The sequence below is a fragment of the Chironomus tepperi genome, unplaced genomic scaffold (genome assembly GCF_022539635.2).
Source record: "Chironomus tepperi strain 1889 unplaced genomic scaffold, CSIRO-AGI_Ctep_v1 contig_223, whole genome shotgun sequence".
NCBI classification, from domain to species: domain Eukaryota; kingdom Metazoa; phylum Arthropoda; class Insecta; order Diptera; family Chironomidae; genus Chironomus; species Chironomus tepperi.
Genome location: NW_027226345.1, coordinates 407627 through 426308, shown reverse-complemented (window position 1 = coordinate 426308; position 18682 = coordinate 407627). Strand labels below are relative to the sequence as shown.

The following is an 18682-nucleotide window of genomic DNA, read 5'->3' as shown; positions in this document are numbered from 1 at the left end:
TGAGGATGAATTATTGTATTCTATTCAGACTTCATGAATCATACCGACTAACCGATTAATATGGAACTGATTATGCGACTTAGTTATCTAAGATTATAATCGTGTCGAGCCTAAAAGACTTATTTTGAAGAATGTTATCAGAGCTCGAAGTCAACTCAAATTTTACAAGGAGTCGAGTCGACTTTTTCATATAAACTCCAAGTAGGCTTCGATTTCTCAATATTACTCGTATGACACTAATGAAGAAGGCTCTGCCATGGAACTTTAAAGGTTCCACTAAACCTCATTTATTGTCACCAAATGGAGGCCAATTATGTTTAGACTCGGATAATTAAGGTTTAAAATTTTAAATCGCAAAATATTAAGACATTTTTGGAAAAATAAGAACATTTTGATGTTTTGTTACGTGGAAATTTTTTGCACTTCTTTGATAGAAAATAAGTCACACGTCATCGAACACTTCACAAAATTGTATACATCATGTCAAAAGTCGTTCTGACACACTTTGGTGTCGGTTACACACATTATTTACGTAAGATCACATAATTCATTCTTTGAACTCTGGAGACTATCAAAATAAAGATTGTGAGCTTATGAATAATAAAAACTGCATCGGAAACTCGTCGACCTTAATAGATTGAACTACATTCCAAAACTTCATCAAAAGGGAAGAGCTAAAAAGAAAGAAAGATCATCAATTCTTGAGAATCCTCAAATTATATGGTTGAAAACACAATTTTGTACTTACTGGATCTTTTTTGATATGAAATGAGAAACGAAAGTCTTGGCCCTGACGAAAGATTGCATCCATTAATATTTTACATTTGATTCCCGAACAGCACAATACGACTAACCGCATTTTTTGTCTTAAAAGAAGAGTCAGGCTACTCAGGTTACTTTGCGTCTTACCGATGATACGACGATGTAGCGACGCCCTGTCAAACACTGTGTTCCGTTAAGCATGAATACTTTCAATTGTCAATCTCGTACGACACTCCAAATTGCAACGACCTTCATCACTGATTAAAACATTCAGAATAATCAGCGAGAATGAAAATAACTTTCAGAATTATTTTTAAAATTATTCTAATCTTAGTAGCCGAAAAAAATGCGCTGTCGATCTACATCTGTAGAATCATACTATGTTCATTCCTTTATTGGTATAACATGTGCTTGACAATCAGTGTTAAAATGCGAAAAAAAGAGAAAAATTTATGGATGTCTTAGGTGAGAGTAAATATTCATGAATAAAGCTTGAAAACAAAACAAAAAAAAACACTTACAAAGGAACGAAAAGAAATTTCGAAGAAATAAAAACTACACTGCGCTCAGTCATTACTGTTCATCCAAACGGACAAGACATAATAAAAAAATCTCGTATGTTTGTTGAATATTTAAAAGTTTTTCATCATAATTAGCTTAGATATAAATAAATTATCTTCGTAGTAAACAACAACATAATGAATAATAAAACATCAAATCTCGTTTTTTTCGTGAATGGCAAAAAGGTACGTAGGCTGAATATTCATGTGCGAGTGCTAGTTTAATGTGCAGTTAAAGTGCCTTGTTATTTTAAATAAATATTATCAATTGACCTACTAGCTGCACTATTTAAAAATTACAATAAATAATGAATAAATTCATATCAAGTGGCAAATAACTTAGAAATCAATGAATTGGAGATAAGGCGTTATCATATGTGTCATTTCAATAGTTATTGTTGTTTGTGCTAAACTGTACATTACTTGTCGTGCCTTAAAAAATATTTTTGTTTGTTTGAAATTAAGCATACGATTTACTTTTTATTTCACAGGTAAATGATAATAATCCTGACCCTGAAATTACTTTGCTTCGTTATCTTAGAGAAAAGTTACGATTATGTGGCACGAAATTGGGATGTGCGGAAGGCGGTTGTGGTGCATGTACTGTAATGATATCAAAATATGATCGATGTGCTGGAATTGTGAAGCATTTCTCAGCAAATGCATGTTTGATGCCGGTTTGTGCCTTGCATGGTATGGCTGTTACAACTGTTGAAGGAATTGGAAGCACAAGAACTCGTCTACATCCAGTTCAAGAAAGAATTGCAAAAGCTCATGGCTCGCAATGTGGATTCTGTACACCTGGATTTGTCATGTCCATGTATGCCTTGTTGAGGAATTCTCCGAAACCAGATATGAAGGAACTTGAAGTTGCATTTCAAGGAAATTTATGCCGATGTACTGGATATCGTCCGATTATTGAAGGATACAGAACATTTACTAAGGAATATGCATGTGGAATGGGTGATAAGTGCTGCAAAGTTAATGGAAATGGATGCAATGGAGAAGTAGACGACAAACTTTTTGAACCAAGTGAATTCACACCTTATGATCCATCACAGGAACCGATTTTCCCACCAGAATTGAAACTCAATGATCAATACGATAAGGAAGTCTTGAAATATTCAAATGATCGTGGAGTCATTTGGTACCGACCAACAGAATTGCAGCAATTACTAGCATTTAAGAAGGAACACAAAGAAGCAGCGAAAATTGTTGTTGGAAATACTGAAGTTGGTGTGGAAGTGAAATTCAAGCATTTTGACTATAAATATTTGGTGAATCCATCCCAAATCAATGCATTGAATCAAATTGATGTCGTTCGTGACGGAATTAAAATTGGTTCTGCTGTTACTTTATCAGATATTAAGGATTTCCTGCAGAAGCTAGTAGATGATCTTCCTGAATCTGAGACAAGAATATACAGAAGTATTGTTGATATGCTTCACTGGTTTGCAGGCATGCAGGTACGAAATGTTGGATCTATTGGTGGAAATATCATGACGGGATCTCCAATTTCTGATCTGATCCCGATATTGATGGCTGCAAATGCTGAACTGGAAGTTGAAAGCCTTGATGGAGGTCGACGAAAAGTAATCATGAATGAGAAGTTCTTCACTGGATATCGAAGAAATATTATCGACAGCTCAGAGGTTCTCATTTCTGTCTTCGTTCCTAAAACTTCAAAAAGTCAGCATTTCTTGGCATACAAACAGGCCAAACGACGTGATGATGACATTGCTATCGTCAATGCAGCTATAAATATCAAATTTGAAGACGGTTCCAATACAATTAGGGAAGCAAGAATTGCATTTGGAGGTATGGCACCGACCACAGTTCTTGCAACGAAAACGGCAAATAAAATAATAGGAAAAGTATGGAACCGAGAGTTTGTAGAAATAGTAAATCAAAGTTTTTTGGAAGAGATTCCATTATCAGCTGATGCACCCGGTGGAGTTATTTCTTATCGTCGATCACTCACATTGAGTTTGTTCTTTAAAGCATATTTGCATATCAGCAATGAACTAGAAAAGTCAATGAACCTGCAAATATTAGAAGATCGAGACCGTAGTGGAATTGATGGCTTCCACACTCTGACCCCCAAAAGTACACAATTATTTGAGAAAGTTACATCTGATCAGCCAACAACAGATCCCATTCATCGTCCTATGATTCATGCATCAGCATATAAGCAAGCATCAGGAGAAGCCATTTATGTTGATGATGTGTCAAGGCATGAAGATGAGTTGTATCTTGGCTTAGTATTAAGTACAAAAGCACACGCGAAAATTCTATCTATTGATGCAAGTGAAGCATTGAAACTTCCAGGCGTGCATGCGTTCTTCTCAGCAAAAGATCTTACTAAACACCAAAATAAAATCGGACCTGTCTTTCATGATGAAGAACTGTTTATTAGTGAAGTTGTAACCAGTAAAGGTCAAACTTTAGGAGCGATTGCAGCAGACGATCAAAGTACAGCTCAAAGAGCTGCAAGGCTAGTGAAAGTCGTGTATGAAGAGATTCAGCCAATCATCGTTACAATGGAGGATGCAATCAAGCACAAATCATTTCTGCCTGGATATCCAAAATATCTCAAAAATGGTGACATTGAAAAAGCTTTCAAGGATGCCGATCACATAACTGAAGGTGTAGTTCGTATGGGAGGTCAAGAACATTTCTATTTAGAAACTCATGCTTCCATAGCAGTTCCAAAAGACACAGATGAAATTGAAATATTTGCATCTACTCAACATCCATCTGAGATTGCTAAATTAGCAGCACATACCTTGGGCATTCCTATTAATCGTATAGTATGTAAAGCTAAGAGACTTGGAGGTGGATTTGGAGGTAAAGAAAGTCGTGGAATCCTTACTGCACTTCCAGTTGCTTTTGCTGCATATAAATTGAAACGTCCTGTGAGACTAATGCTTGATCGTGATGAAGATATGCTGATTACCGGCACCAGACATCCATTCTTATTTAAATACAAAGCTTCGTTCCAAAAGGATGGAAAAATTACTGGATGTGATCTTAAAGCTTACAACAATGCTGGCTATTCCTTCGACTTATCATTCAGTGTACTGGATCGTGCAGTCTTTCACTTCCAGAATGCCTATAAAATTCCAAATGTTAACATTGAGTCTACATGCTTGAAAACAAATCTCGCATCAAATACAGCATTTAGAGGATTTGGAGGTCCACAAGGCATGATGGTTGGCGAGCATATAATTCGAGATGTTGCTAGAATTCTCAATAAAGATGTCCTTGAAATAATGAACATCAATATGTACAACAGTGGTGATCTTACTCATTACAATCAGTTATTAAGTGATTCTAATATGCGAAGATGTTTCGAGGAAGTTAAAACATCATCAAGCATGTCAGAACGACGTAAAGCGATTGATGAATTTAACAAAAACAATCGATGGAAAAAACGAGGAATTGCTTTGACTAACTCAATGTTTGGAATTGCATTTACAGCACCTCATTTAAATCAAAGTGGAGCTTTAGTTCATGTTTATACTGATGGGTCAGTTCTAGTGTCGCACGGTGGTATAGAAATGGGTCAAGGACTGCACACTAAGATGTTACAAGTAGCATCAACTACACTTCAAATTCCAATCGATAAAATTCATATTCAAGAATCTGCAACTGATAAAGTTCCAAATACATCGCCTACGGCTGCTTCTGCAGGTTCAGATTTAAATGGAATGGCAGTTCTGAATGCATGTGAGCAAATTTATGAACGACTTGCACCATATCGAGAGAAAAAGCCCGAAGGTGGATGGAATATGTGGGTTAATGACGCGTACTTTGATCGAGTGTCGCTATCAGCTGTAGGATTTTATTCGACACCTGGTATTGGATATAATCCAGTCACAAATTCTGGTCATCCATTTGATTATTACACTCATGGATCAGCAGTTTCGGAAGTTGAAATTGATTGCTTGACTGGTGATCATCAAGTCATTAGAACTGATATTGTCATGGATGTAGGTTCATCACTGAATCCAGCAATTGATATTGGACAGATTGAAGGTGCATTTATGCAAGGATATGGATTATTTACACTTGAGGAATTGATTTATTCACCTGACGGGACATTATTCTCAAGAGGACCAGGAATGTATAAAATTCCAAGTTGGAGTGACATTCCAGGTGAATTTAATGTCTCATTGCTGACTGGTGCACCTAATCCCCGAGCTGTATACTCATCAAAAGCTATTGGAGAGCCGCCATTGTTCTTAGCTTCTTCAGTATTTTTCGCAATAAAGGAAGCTATTGGTGCTGCTAGAAAGGAAGTGAATCTAGAACCTGATTTTTACTTACAATCTCCAGCTACATCAGCTAGGATTCGTATGGCATGCAAGGATGAGATTATTAAGAATGTAAGTTTAATTCATTAATTTAATCTTTTGAGGAATAACACGAAGTCTTTACAGGTCATTGAACCAGAAGAAGGAACGTTTAAGCCATGGAATGTTGCGCCTTAAACATCAAATTTACTACATTTTATTAAGTTTAATTTTCATCTACAGCATAATAATTTAGTCCAAATTCTTGATTTATTCCGCGTTCTTGGGCTATCGGACCTAAGTGATGAAGCTGAATAAAATTTTCATATTTAGTAGTTCTTAAGACAATAAAGTTTATGTACTCACGACAGTCATTAATAGAATAATTTGTAGCAGCAGTCTTTTGGAATGTCACATGTTTGTTTAGAATTTCAGTATCAGTAAGAACATCTGAATTAGAGTTCGGAAGTTGGTAATTCAGTTCAGAATCTATTGAGGTTTTAGAAAGCTGTGGAGCTTTATCTGATCTGCTTATTATTGGTGCAGATAATGATTGAATTTTAGAATTTGAAGGTGTGCTTGTACGAGTTGAGATTACTGGATGTGAATTTGAAGGTTTTTGATGGGATTTCTTCTGCTTAATAGGTTGTTCCATTGATTTGGCTATAGGTTCGGTTAGAATCGTCTCGTGATTCACATATGTCAGAAAGATAGGCTGATTTGATCTTGACCTAGGGTATAAAATGGAATATTGGCTTTAATTATGATCAATTTCATGAATACTAAGTGATTTTGTTTCTAATTATTAGGAATTGTTCAAAACTGCAGACCTAAAGCATTGGACCAACTATAAGATACAGCCGAAAATTTCAGGTCTGCGCGTCTAAAACATACACCCTAAAATTTGAATCTTTTCATAACAAATTTATTGATCTTACTTCAAATCTCGAATATCTTCCGACAAAGCCTCCAATAATGACTCTCTTCTTTGAATATCGTGCTCTAATTTTTGATTCTGTTCTCTTGAATATTCATAAACAAAAATTTGACATTAAAATTTAAATCTTGACCATAAAAAAGTAATTAATGTGTATACGAAAATGGTAATATGCAAAACTAGTTTACTACGATCAAAAAAACAAAGATTTCTTCAGAATTAATCGATATAGAACTAACATTAGAGCCATTAAAACCCGTTTATCATCTGATTGATTATTCAGTATCTTCAAAATTGAGTATGCATGCAGTGTGGATTCATTTTCTAGTAATTTCTTTTCCCTTTTCAAAACATCAATTTCATGTTGTAATGTTGCATAAAAAGTGTTGTTTGAAAGCTTCATTAAGTAACGTAGCATACGTTGGCTGCCGCTTGATCTGTTCGAAGTAAAAGAATACGTAATAAAAATGAAAGTTTAAAGCTTTTTGAAAGATTTTAAAGCTCATTATGATTTTAAAAATTTTAAATTTTAAAAATCCGTTAATTTTTCATGAGTAAAATTTCAACAAGTTCATTGCAAAATCATCAATCTGAATGACTTTTAACTTCCAGTCAGAATCCAGCAATGATTCAACCTAAGGAACTAAAGGTACCTTCTGCCAAGTAAATGATGATATCCATTAAATGTAGGCACCCGCTTCACAACATGTGCTTGCGTCTTTGCATGCCAAATTGTTTGACATGCTTTTGAATTTGAATTCTTATACTCAGAACAATTTTCAGAAATCAAATTTGAATCATCATTGAAATCTCCTGCTGATTTCACATCCTTCCGCATTTTCTTCGACAAATTTTCAAAGCTTTTGCTTCTTTCTTTACATGTCATGGATATTGAAGGGTTTTTCTTCTCTTCGGCTGTAAAGACTTGCTTGCCATGACGTCGTCTTGATTTTGTGAAATTTTCATAGGGACTTGATGTCAGTTGGTAGTCATAATAAGGGCTATAAGCTCTAAATTTTGTCATGTCAACAATTTTTCTGAGAAATTTCAAATAAAATTGAAAAATTGCTTACTGTGATTAATTCATTTAATTGCTCTAGCTGTATTTTACATGCTTAAAACTGAAATTAAATAGCTATTGATAAGGAAATATTGGAATGTTCGAAACAGTTTTAATGACTGCTTAATTAAAGTAGTTTATATCTAGCATTAGCGTGCAATATTTGTTATTTCAATTATCGCTTATTAAAATCAAACAAACATTTGATCAGTAACTTATTTGTTGAATTTACTTGTTTGATGTTCAGTTTGTTTATATTTCCTGAACATACCGGTTGCCGGCTATAAAAATATTTTCAAGTGTGAAGGCAGAATAATCATAATTCATAATTTTCTCTCTTTGTGATCACTTGAACTTCTTTGTGAGCAGTTTATTATTGAATTAAAGTTTTGAGAAGATTTATCCCGAGCGACACAGGATAAAAAGACTTCGCTAATAAGGCTGCCCAATTTAGGCGACTTACATTTGGTGTTAATTAAGGAGGTTTAGCGAAGCCTTTAAAGATCCGTTGTGTAGACTATTTTATTTGTGTAGCTCGCGATATAATCAGAGCAAATACTTAAAAGGTAATGAAAGTGACTCTAAATTTTACTTTTCGAAGCTTCTGTTTTGTAATATGGCTGACCAAATCAAGGGCTAATTCCCAACAGTGCTCAAAGTCGTTTCCGATTTTACATAGAAAAGTCAATCCGATTCCGTAAAAACTTTGAACAGACTTCAAGCTCTAGTCTCCAAAGATATCAAACAGATGGTCAGTCTAACCCAGTGGTGGGCAATCTGTGTGCAGCAGTACACAAGAGCCACCAAAAATTTTTAAAAATACCATGAACTGAGTGCCGTGTGCCAGACTTAACACCAAAGTATACCGCGAAAAACAAAAGGTTTTCCATCACTGGCCTAACATATAATCGCTGTTAGCAGACAATATATTAGGTCTTTGAACTTAAATTTACGACATTCACCCTGATTCGAAATCTCCAAAATATAAAAAAAATATATAATTTTTGATAATGTTTATAAATTGAGCTATAAAACCCATCTACATGGATATAAAAATAGATCTCAATGATACCACATTTTCTCAAATCTATGATTGTTCAAGAGAGTTGAAAATTTTATTCGATTTTGAAATCCACGTGGTTGATAAGCACAATAGTGCGATATATAGACAATCACAACAAAGCTATTTCTGTCTCGATTCACTCTCACTCCTCGACATATAGTCCACATTTTCTCAGAGTAGAACTCACAAAAACTTTTATATTTAATTTTTTCTGTTTCGAGAGGACAGTTTGCGGCGATCACTTGAAGATATCGGAATCTAAAATCTTACATTCGTAGACTTTTTTTTGTGTGATTTTCGGATGTGGCACAAAAAAGTTTGTTGACCTAGTTGTGTAGAAGATTCATTTTTGCAATCAAATTTTCAATAATATAATTAATAAGGTATACGACATGCTAACTGTGAAGCATGATATTAATGCTAATATTAATATTTATTTACAATCAATAAAAATTGCAATAAAATTTAATTACATAATCCGACAAGTGTAACTGTGATTAATTGCATTGTGGCTAATTGGATATTGAAATGTGCATAAAAAGTTAATTTAATCTTATTGACTAAACAGTGTCAAGTGTTTAATTCACGTAAAAATTCGTAAAAATAAACTTTATAAAATATTTAAACGAGTAAGGCACAGACGATGTAATATGAATATCAATATGCTAATCAAATTTTAATATGTTGTTGTGTCTAGCTTGTTTATTTTTGGAATAAAATATTCGTAAATATGACAAAATTGTGAATGCTCAAGTTTATTGATTAAGCAATCGAGCAATGATGAGCTCGATTTAGATGAGTATACTCCTCGTCTGTTAGGGCTATAGTGACTGTTAAATAGAACCTTATCACTTCATTAAAGGTGTTTATCAGATCACAACCACATTGATCTTTTATAAAACTTATCATAAAAATCCAGCTAGACATTATGGAAATCTAAGGCTAAAGATCAGTTCTAGACTTGTTAGACTGCTAGACAGAATTTTAAAGAAATGAATGGAAAATTACTAAACGATATTTGCGGCCGTACGTTTAAATATGTAGTAGTAGTTGAAAAAAGCTATAAATCTTCTTTTTATCATCGATGTCTCCCGAGTGATACAAAGACACGTGACTCCACCACAAAGTGTTTAGAGCTCCGCTAAATCTCTTTATTAGCACTTAGCCACAAATGGAAGTCGGCTGTATGTAGCATCCGAATTGCTGTCATTTGGCCTTCACATGGATATCGCTTCCATTAAGTGTTAATAAAAGAACTTTAGCGAAGCATTCAAAGCTTCATGGTGGAGCTTTCTTTATTTGTGTCGCTCGGGCCTAAAATCACCTTAAAATGTTTTCTAAATGTTAAGATATTAAGAAGAATATTTTACACATGCAAACAATTTAAAATTGATGAATTGACAGAAAAACTGGTTTTGCTATAAAAAAAATTCTATCTAGTAATCTTTAATAGAAATTTGAGTTATTTTGATTTACATCATCGGTACTTTTTCCAAATCTTAATTCTCCGCTACACAGCTACTTAAATTCAGCTCGTCTTTCTTTCCGTTTAAATTACCCAATTATAAAGTGTATACTATTGAAGGTATTGACATTTACGTTTTGAAAGTGAAGATGACACTGGAATGAAAACTAGTTGTGATAAGACAATGATAACCTTCACACATTGAAGTTAACAATATTTTTAAATTGATAACAATAATGGACATTAAGTTTTAATTAAAAAGCAGTTTCAAGAATCATTTAATAAATATTGACAATCACTAAGTAAGGATGAGAATGTTTGGATGGTCTAGGAATGTTAATTAAGTATGTAAAACAATCAAAAACAAAAATGATGTAGTGTCTGAGTAATCCTGAATAGTACATATATCCATAAGTACTTTCCTAAGTATAAGTCGATCAATCCATCCAAAATATTGCACACAGCCCGCGTGATCTGACATGGTGTTGCATTAAAACCCAATCTAGGTTTAAACCAAATCCGACACAATGTCAGAGTCACGCCGGTCTGGAACTGGATTTTGATCGACTATTCGATTTATGCAGTTCGGATGTTATCAGTTACTTCATTCTAGAGACTATTCTAGTCCATATTAAAGTTGATTCTTGAATTAAAATTAAATTAAACTGGTCAAATTCTCATTTTTGAATTCTCAATTAGTTTCTCATGTAAAATAGTGAATTGACAGTATTTAACGTAGAATGCGTCTGCAATTTAGTGCGACACGCCACCCAACTTCCTCCATTAATTAAACTAGTGTATCGGGTAGAAACCCAATGCGGATATATTCACACCGTCCATAAAAAGTCTCGCGGGTAGGCCAAGCTTCGCTTGGCAAATGTTTGAGGTATCAAGCTCCAGCGGGTAGGCCAAGCTTCGCTTGGCAAATGTTTGGGGGATCAAGCTCCAGCGGGTAGGCCAAGCTTCGCTTGGCAAATGTTTGGGGGATCAAACTCCAGCTTAGTTTTGCTGAAAAATCCAAAAAACTGATTTTTCAATCTGAACAAATTCAATACATTCACACGTGAAAACGGTGTGAATATAAAAATACGGAAATAAAATATTCAATGAATATTGCACTTGCGTTTATAGAGTTGCTGAAAGTAGAACAACAGAAACTGATTGATTAATTTCTATTCACAATCGCTTGATTAGGCGAACCTTCAAAAAGTAAGCTTCCCCGATTCACAGTTTTTAACTCATTCATCACACTAATTTACAAATCAATTTTAAAGTCCACATCGTACTCAAAAAGTGAATGTGCATATTGCATTACAATGACAAGTCTTTTATGTTCAGCAGCTGTAATTATTCTATTTTAAATGCAGATGATTCTCTGTTCTCAAGTTTATTTTGGTTTACGCGAATATACAAAAAAAAGTTATCGAATCTCTGTGCTATAAACAATACATCCACTTGTTACAGTGTGGGAAGCAAGCGTGATATTTACATTTATTCCTCCTTTGTTTTCAGTTCATTTGCCGTACAGCAAAAATAATAATGGAAATTAAAATGAAAAGTTTTTTAATTTTTATCGCGATTTTCATGCTCGGCGAGTCAACAAATGGACATCGAATATTGGGACTGTTTCCACATCCCGGTTACTCACATTTTAAATTTTTTCAACCAATTATGATGGCACTTGCTGATGCTGGTCATGATGTCACAGTTGTCAGTCAATTTCCAAATAAGGAACCACATGAGAATTATAAAGATGAACTACTTAATGATATTGGCGGTGGAATGCTGAATGTTATATCACTTGACGTAAGTTGACAAGTTGAATGCTTTATAGTCACGATTTTACAAACTTTAAATCCCTTCCAGATGTTCAAGAAAGAGAATACATTCAATCACTTTTGGGAATTTTTTGTGCTTAAAAAGTATGCGCAAGATGCATGTGAGCATGCATTGAATTCATCAGCTATTAAAAATATTTTTAATCAAGGTCGTCGTGAGCCATTTGATCTCATTATTGTTGAAATGTTCAATACCGACTGCATGTTGGGAGTTGCAGAAAAACTAAAGGCACCGATTATTGGATTAAGCAGGTAATGCCAAATGCTTTATTTGGAATTAACATTAGAATGTCGCGAGCAGTCACATTATGCTGCGAGCAGCTTTTTTTGCTGTAAAAATGTGTCGAATTAGTCCGATTTTGTTAAATGGAAAGAGGAGACGAAGTCGGTCAAGAAACTAAGAAAAGTCTAGGTCAGTAGAAAGAGACAGTGTAGCATTTGGTATTGGTAATTGACAAAGAGCATCCACTGAACTCCAGTGAACTGCCTAGTGTTGATACGTACGCTCAGTAAGTAAGCATCACAGTGTCATAGATTAAATTTCACGTCTTGACGTTAATACTTACTTACTTGCTTGGCTAGAGCACACGAGGGCCCATTACCACGAGTAGGGAATATCTAAAGACAGATCTATTCTTCGAAACCATCTGCCAGTTCTATTAAGGACTCTAAATTCCTTTTCAATACATCCAATCCAGAAAGCTTACCTTTAGTATGGCGACATACTAGTCTCGTTGCATGCACGTCGTGCTGTTCGGATGTGGAGTCCATAGCTTCACTCTATTAACTGCAAACTCCCATTTACTCAAAATGCCAAATCTCTAAAATTTCTATATCATATTCTTTCCCAAACAGCTGTAACATAATGCCATGGCACGCAACCAAAATCGGACTTCCCTACGAACCTGGATTTTTACCAACGACATTCTTAGGTCACTCTGATCATATGACATTTGGAGAAAGACTATCAAATTGGTTGACTCTCATTTACATGAACGTTATGTACAAAACATACATCCAAAGTGCCGACAATGCATATCTCAAGAGTAGATTTGGTGACGATTTTCCAAAAACAAGCGAATTGATAAAGAAAGTCTCAATGGTGTTCGTAAATCAGCATTATTCGTTAAATGGTGCGAAGCATTTATCGCCTAATGTCATTGAACTTGGTGGTGTTCACATCGGAAAGCCGAAAACTCTCGATCCGGTAACCTTGATTTTTATTTCCATTACCTTACTCAACAAAAATTTATTTATTTTTTTTTCTTTTTTTAATCAATTGTAGGAACTGCAAAAATTGCTTGACACAGCTGAACATGGTGTAATATATATTAGCTGGGGATCAATGGTAAAAGCAGATACATTGTCGGAAGCAGCACGCGATGGGATTTTAAAAGCATTAGGAAAGTTCAAACAACGTGTAATATGGAAGTATGAGAATGAGACGCTACCGAATCAGCCGTCAAATGTTATCATCAGAAAGTGGATGCCGCAACGTGAAATTTTGTGTATGTGTATGCTCAACATCCCTTATCAGCTGTAAAAATTGTTATTAATTTCATTTCTAGGTCATCCAAATGTTCGTGTGTTTATGACTCATGGTGGATTATTAGGAAGCTTAGAAGCTGTTTATTGTGGTGTGCCTGTCATATCTACACCATTTTATGGTGATCAATTTTTGAATTCAGCTGCTCTTGAGAGTCGTGGAATGGGTGTTGTACTGAATTATATAGACATGAATGAACATACAGTACATCATGCGTTGCGTAAAGTTTTGGACCTAAAATACCGACAAAATGCTAAAAAGGTTCAATATTCATTCAAACATCGTCCTTTACCGCCAAAAGAAGCTGCTGTTTATTGGTCAGAATATGTAATTGCTACCAAAGGAGCTGAACTTGTGAAACCTTATACTGTTCATGCAAAATGGCTTGTTTATTCCGGAACAGATATTTTCCTTTTTGTATCTATTAGCATAATTACATTCATTGCAACTTTAGTACACCTTATAAAAAAGTTAGTCAAAAATGGAAGTAAGAAAACCGATAAAGTTTCACAGGAGAGGAAAACTAAGTAAAAGTTAAATAAGTTAAAGGAATTTGAATTTAAGATATTTACCTCTGGGTAGCGCTACATATAGCATGAAACCAAAATTGTACCTAATGTTTATAAAATAAATAATAGATATACGATTAAGTCTTTAAAATGATGTCAATATTTAATTTTAACAATAGACTGTTAATTGCAGGGTGTGAAGCTTTTCATGCTTTATGAAATTGTCTATAATTATGATAGATTATTGAATTTCATGGCTGATTATGGACAATTGAATAGATTGTTTCATTTCATTAGCAAATCATCTTAATTTTCGGGAATTCCCAGTGAAATTCTAAACATATTACAAGATACATGATTACAGGAGGCTTAAGCTTAATATAATTTACGGTATTTTGGAGGTGTGTCAAGAGTTTAAAGCTTGAGAAACATTTGATACTCGGTTGTAATTTGAGATATAATCTTGGAGTTCAGGAGGACATTGATCTTGAGATACTCATGAGATACTCAATAGGTCAAAAACTTTGGAAGCACAATACCGCAATGCTGGAACATAAACATAATATTATTTTACTGCTTGGGCGCTACATAGGATGGAATCTACAAGAGAAAATACGCCTTGGAACCATAAATGCAACATGACGAATGTAGGTCCAAAAACTGTCAGTTACATAGATGCGAAGGTGTAAAATTTCTTTACATTGTGTTATAAGCATCAACAGAGACAGATGTAAAGACTTTTGTAGTAACCTAAGCTCCAAATCGTATTATGGTTCCTGTAAGTAATCTTGGATTTACCGTTCTTAGCAGTAACAATAGAATCGCTAATAATTAGCTAAAATAGCAAGCTCTGGTTGCTATGCTTTCTCGCTATGGGGATGGAGAAATCTCGAAAATTTCAATCTTGATCCCGATCCCGAAAATTTATCGGGACCGGGATTTCGAGAAAGCATACTGGTTACCCTAACAGTTATAGCTAGTTGATGGTAATTTAATGTCCAGTTGATATCAGATTCTAACTTATTCTCTTCCACTCAGAGTGTTCATGTACCATTAAAGAATTTTCTATGCCTGTTGTAGTTTCTATGATATCTTACCTTAATTTGAATCTTACCCTTGATCTTAGCAGACTACCATCGGTTATTAGACAATTCTTTGAGAAATACTGAGTCATCTATGTCTACTTTTACATTACAATCTTACACTTAGTATCTATTATCAATAAAATGTGTGAATAAACAAACGATTTCACCTGTCAATATGCAAATATTTCTGGAGTAACCCAATTCTCGTTCAAAAGTAAATATTTCATATTCTTTATTGCCTAGAAATTCTGTCGATTATCATTATAATTATTATTTGTTACAAGGTTTCAAAATCATAAAAAAGCTATAAGCAGTTATTCAAACAATTTAGACTGCATAAAGTTCTTATGTATGTTATCATAGCACATAAAAATTAAAGGCTTATTGCTTAATGTGTTGAACTTTCTCAAGTCAACAATTGTTTCGCAAGTTCCGTCAGAATGTTCTTAACATTGCTCAACTTGTGCTGGATTTCCAAGAACTTTAAATAGGTCAAAATTGTATGGAACTTCAAAATATTTACAAATCTTCCATTTGTGAATGAACGAAACTTTGAAATCCATAAATCACACCTGATTATTTAAAATGATATATTATGGACCACTAGGAACTGGACAGACATTTAACACTTACCGTTATTTGGCGATGAATTATTTATTTTGTTTTCGTCATGCGATTCTTGTGCTCGAGAGTTCTTTTTATTATCCCTTATGTTTGTTCTCACATTCGTCTTTGAATCTAGCATTGTGCTGTATATTCGGGAAAGTATTTAAGACGATAAAAAGTCAGAGAAAGGTGTTCAGTTGTGATTTACGTGTCGATAAAAAATGTTCGGATATTTTAAAGTTTTTTTGGTTTTTTGTGCTGTTTTTGCTGTGGTAAAGTTGAATTTTATTGGAATTTAGAACTTTTATGGGCAATATTTGATTCATAACCGATTGGCACATATTGCAATGTAGCCACAACGGCGACTAGGTGCCAATATACTTAGAACTTAGTGACAGCTTCAAATTTGGTTATTTTCGTCAATATGTGCCGATCTGGATTAAATCAATAATTGTTCAAATAATCAATGTGACACTGATTAATACAATCCTCATCTTCTATCCAGACCAATGCAGACCTAGCAGCAGAAATAAAAACATTCCGTACCCAAGCATTATCAAACATCCAACAACAATTCAATAACCTCTTCAATGATGTCTACGGTCATTTCCATCGATCACAAAACACATTAACTGCAGCACGTCAAAACCTTTATTCAGCTGCATCAACATTCCCATACTTCCGTCTTAGTGCTGATAATAGAAAGAATTTGACAGCAACTTTAAATGCTTTAATTTACACCACAATCGATCCTTCAATTGAAGCTGTCCAAAAAAATGCAATGACCAAAATCTATTCCTTTAATACCGATGAACAGACAGTAACAGAACAGGCATTTTTAGCTGTTGATACTCAATTGAGTGCATTGACAACTTTGGATGTAAATTGCACGACGGGAGTGACAAGCAGAAAATTATCAAATGAATATGCAAATTATACGAGTGGAATCAATAACTGTACAAGATTTGTCTCACGAGAATTTCGTGATCCAATCAATGAATTCACTCGCGTACATTTTGTTGCACTTCCTCTAATTAATCGTATTGTTCGGGAATTGAATCAGTGTTCAAATAATGCTAATAAAATGGAAACTTGCGTCACTGCATTTGACACTACTTATTGTCAGGAAGCATCGTGCAAAGCCAATGAGGCAATGTGAGTATTATGGAGTAGAGTTGGAAGGACTTTTGGAGCTAGTCACTTCCAAAAGTCCAAAAAGATGATTCCACTATGGACGTCCGGCCAAAGCAGAGTTTGCAGGGCTTTGGGAATTTGGACTCTAAGGGTCACCTCTAAAGGTGCCTCTAAAGGTGCCTTTGGATTTTGGACTTCAAAAGTCCAAAAAGCAGTCTGCACTTTGAAGTCCTGCCAACTCTGTTAAAGTGTGCCATCAAATAAACATGAAATTAAATTTAATTGCAATCAAGTGATAACAGTAAACACCATGAATCATCACTTTTCAGAATGATAAGCAGCACTCGATTAATATTTAATAATTAACACTTGAAATTTGATATGAAGCAATAAATTTAATTAATTTGTTTTTTTAATTTTATACAGATTTGCAGTCAAAGACCAGGCAGAAAATATGATTTTGAAAGGCCGAGCACTATATGAGACATGCTTGAGCGAGATAGCATCTCGATTGCCGACGAATCCTTCATTCCTCACTAATGAAAGCTGTACCATTCCTGGATTTTAAAAGTTTAGTGATTAAGTTTTGATTATTATGAATATAGAGTAGTTGTAGTGTAATAGTCCATAGCGGCACAAATGAAGAACCTTTTAAGGCCATCCTAAACCTCATTTGTATCGCTCTGGAGTCTTAGAAGTAATTTTATCATAATTTTGTACTTCTTATAATTTTTTTTTCAATAAATTTTTAATTTTCAAACATTTTTGGGTTTTTGAGAGGCACTACTGCAGTGGTGTGCAATTTATTGTGCTACGTCACACCTTGATGATGATGATTGGTTCCTATAGGTCCACTGTGAACCGTAGAGTGTTAATAAAGCGATTAAACAGATTTCTTTTCCTTGCCAAAACGGCTACTTCTGCTAGTTTCTTGTGATGTTGCTCTTACTCCTTTTCTAAGAGTGTACGCCGTGTTATGACACACCTTGGTGGTAACTTACTTACTTAATGAAGCCATGCTCTGACTTGGAACGCAAGTGGCTGGAAAAATTTTAAATCTGACTTTTTTGCTGGTCGAATCATAAATTTTGTATAAATTCTCAATTTTGACATCTAAATGGCATTCCTGCATTACCTGACATTTCTATCGATATATAGATTTATATCCTTGAATCTGATATATAGAGCACAGCCTTTTAATCATTTTCACTTCACAGAATTTATTTAAATTCATGAAAATTTATGCAATAAATATATATAGGTATTGCATCACCGACATTTTCTATTGAATTATACTGATGGAAATTGTTTCAACAATATAGCTCAAGGTTTTATTTTGTGTATTTAATTTGAACTGTAAATTCCAGATGAAATTAAAATTTTTGGTATTGAATGGTTTTAAACAAAATTGAATGCTTGCTAAAGGATAAATATTCAGTTCAGGCTAAAGGATAAATATTCAGTTCAAAGGATTTAAATCTGTGAAATGCAGACTACAAATAAAATTAATGTTTTAAGATGATTTGGCTTTAAATTTGTTATTTATGGATATTTTTATGCATTGTAAGCAGAGTTTTATCATCCTTATGAGCAGAGCTTGAGAGTCGACTGGACGTTCATATGCAGTCAAGTTGACTAGAATCGACTTTTTCATAGAAAATCCATGTCGACTTAAAGCTTGGCTTATAAGTATTAAATATGATTTTTTAAAGACAAAAGGGGTTAAAATCATTTGCTATTGTGTTGTCAGAACACCTAACAAGCAAATTACATGCTCTCAAGAACTTGATAACCTAAATATAGTAGCTATATGAGCATACTC

At 34.2% G+C, this 18682-nt stretch overlaps 3 protein-coding genes across 6 annotated transcripts; all 3 read left to right on the top strand.

Annotated features, from left to right (window-relative positions):
• Nucleotides 1-1345: 1345 nt before the first annotated feature.
• Nucleotides 1346-6003, top strand: LOC139090938 (xanthine dehydrogenase-like). 2 transcript variants are annotated; one of them, XM_070640830.1, is made up of 4 exons: nucleotides 1358-1377; nucleotides 1447-1508; nucleotides 1814-5710; nucleotides 5765-6003. In XM_070640830.1, the coding sequence occupies exons 2-4, from the start codon at nucleotides 1461-1463 to the stop codon at nucleotides 5813-5815; spliced, it is 3996 nt and encodes a 1331-aa protein (XP_070496931.1). In that variant the 5' UTR covers nucleotides 1358-1377; nucleotides 1447-1460; the 3' UTR covers nucleotides 5816-6003. The 2 variants fall into 2 exon arrangements, with proteins under 2 accessions (XP_070496930.1, XP_070496931.1); XM_070640829.1 differs by having other exon boundaries at nucleotides 1346-1508.
• A 2052-nt stretch (nucleotides 6004-8055) lies between these two features.
• LOC139090907 (UDP-glucosyltransferase 2-like) lies at nucleotides 8056-14186 on the top strand. Of its 3 annotated transcripts, none has more exons than XM_070640788.1 (6): nucleotides 8056-8180; nucleotides 11655-11948; nucleotides 12009-12232; nucleotides 12836-13187; nucleotides 13266-13488; nucleotides 13549-14186. In XM_070640788.1, exons 2-6 carry the CDS (start codon nucleotides 11682-11684, stop codon nucleotides 14055-14057), a joined length of 1575 nt encoding a protein of 524 aa, XP_070496889.1. In that variant the 5' UTR covers nucleotides 8056-8180; nucleotides 11655-11681; the 3' UTR covers nucleotides 14058-14186. The 3 variants fall into 3 exon arrangements, with proteins under 3 accessions (XP_070496889.1, XP_070496887.1, XP_070496888.1); XM_070640786.1 differs by lacking the exon at nucleotides 8056-8180 and adding an exon at nucleotides 8920-9060; XM_070640787.1 differs by lacking the exon at nucleotides 8056-8180 and adding an exon at nucleotides 11095-11351.
• A 618-nt stretch (nucleotides 14187-14804) lies between these two features.
• Nucleotides 14805-17474, top strand: LOC139091104 (uncharacterized). Its single transcript, XM_070641048.1, has 3 exons — nucleotides 14805-14813; nucleotides 16232-16881; nucleotides 17287-17474. Exons 1-3 carry the CDS (start codon nucleotides 14805-14807, stop codon nucleotides 17426-17428), a joined length of 801 nt encoding a protein of 266 aa, XP_070497149.1. The 3' UTR covers nucleotides 17429-17474.
• The last annotated feature ends 1208 nt before the right edge of the window (nucleotides 17475-18682 follow it).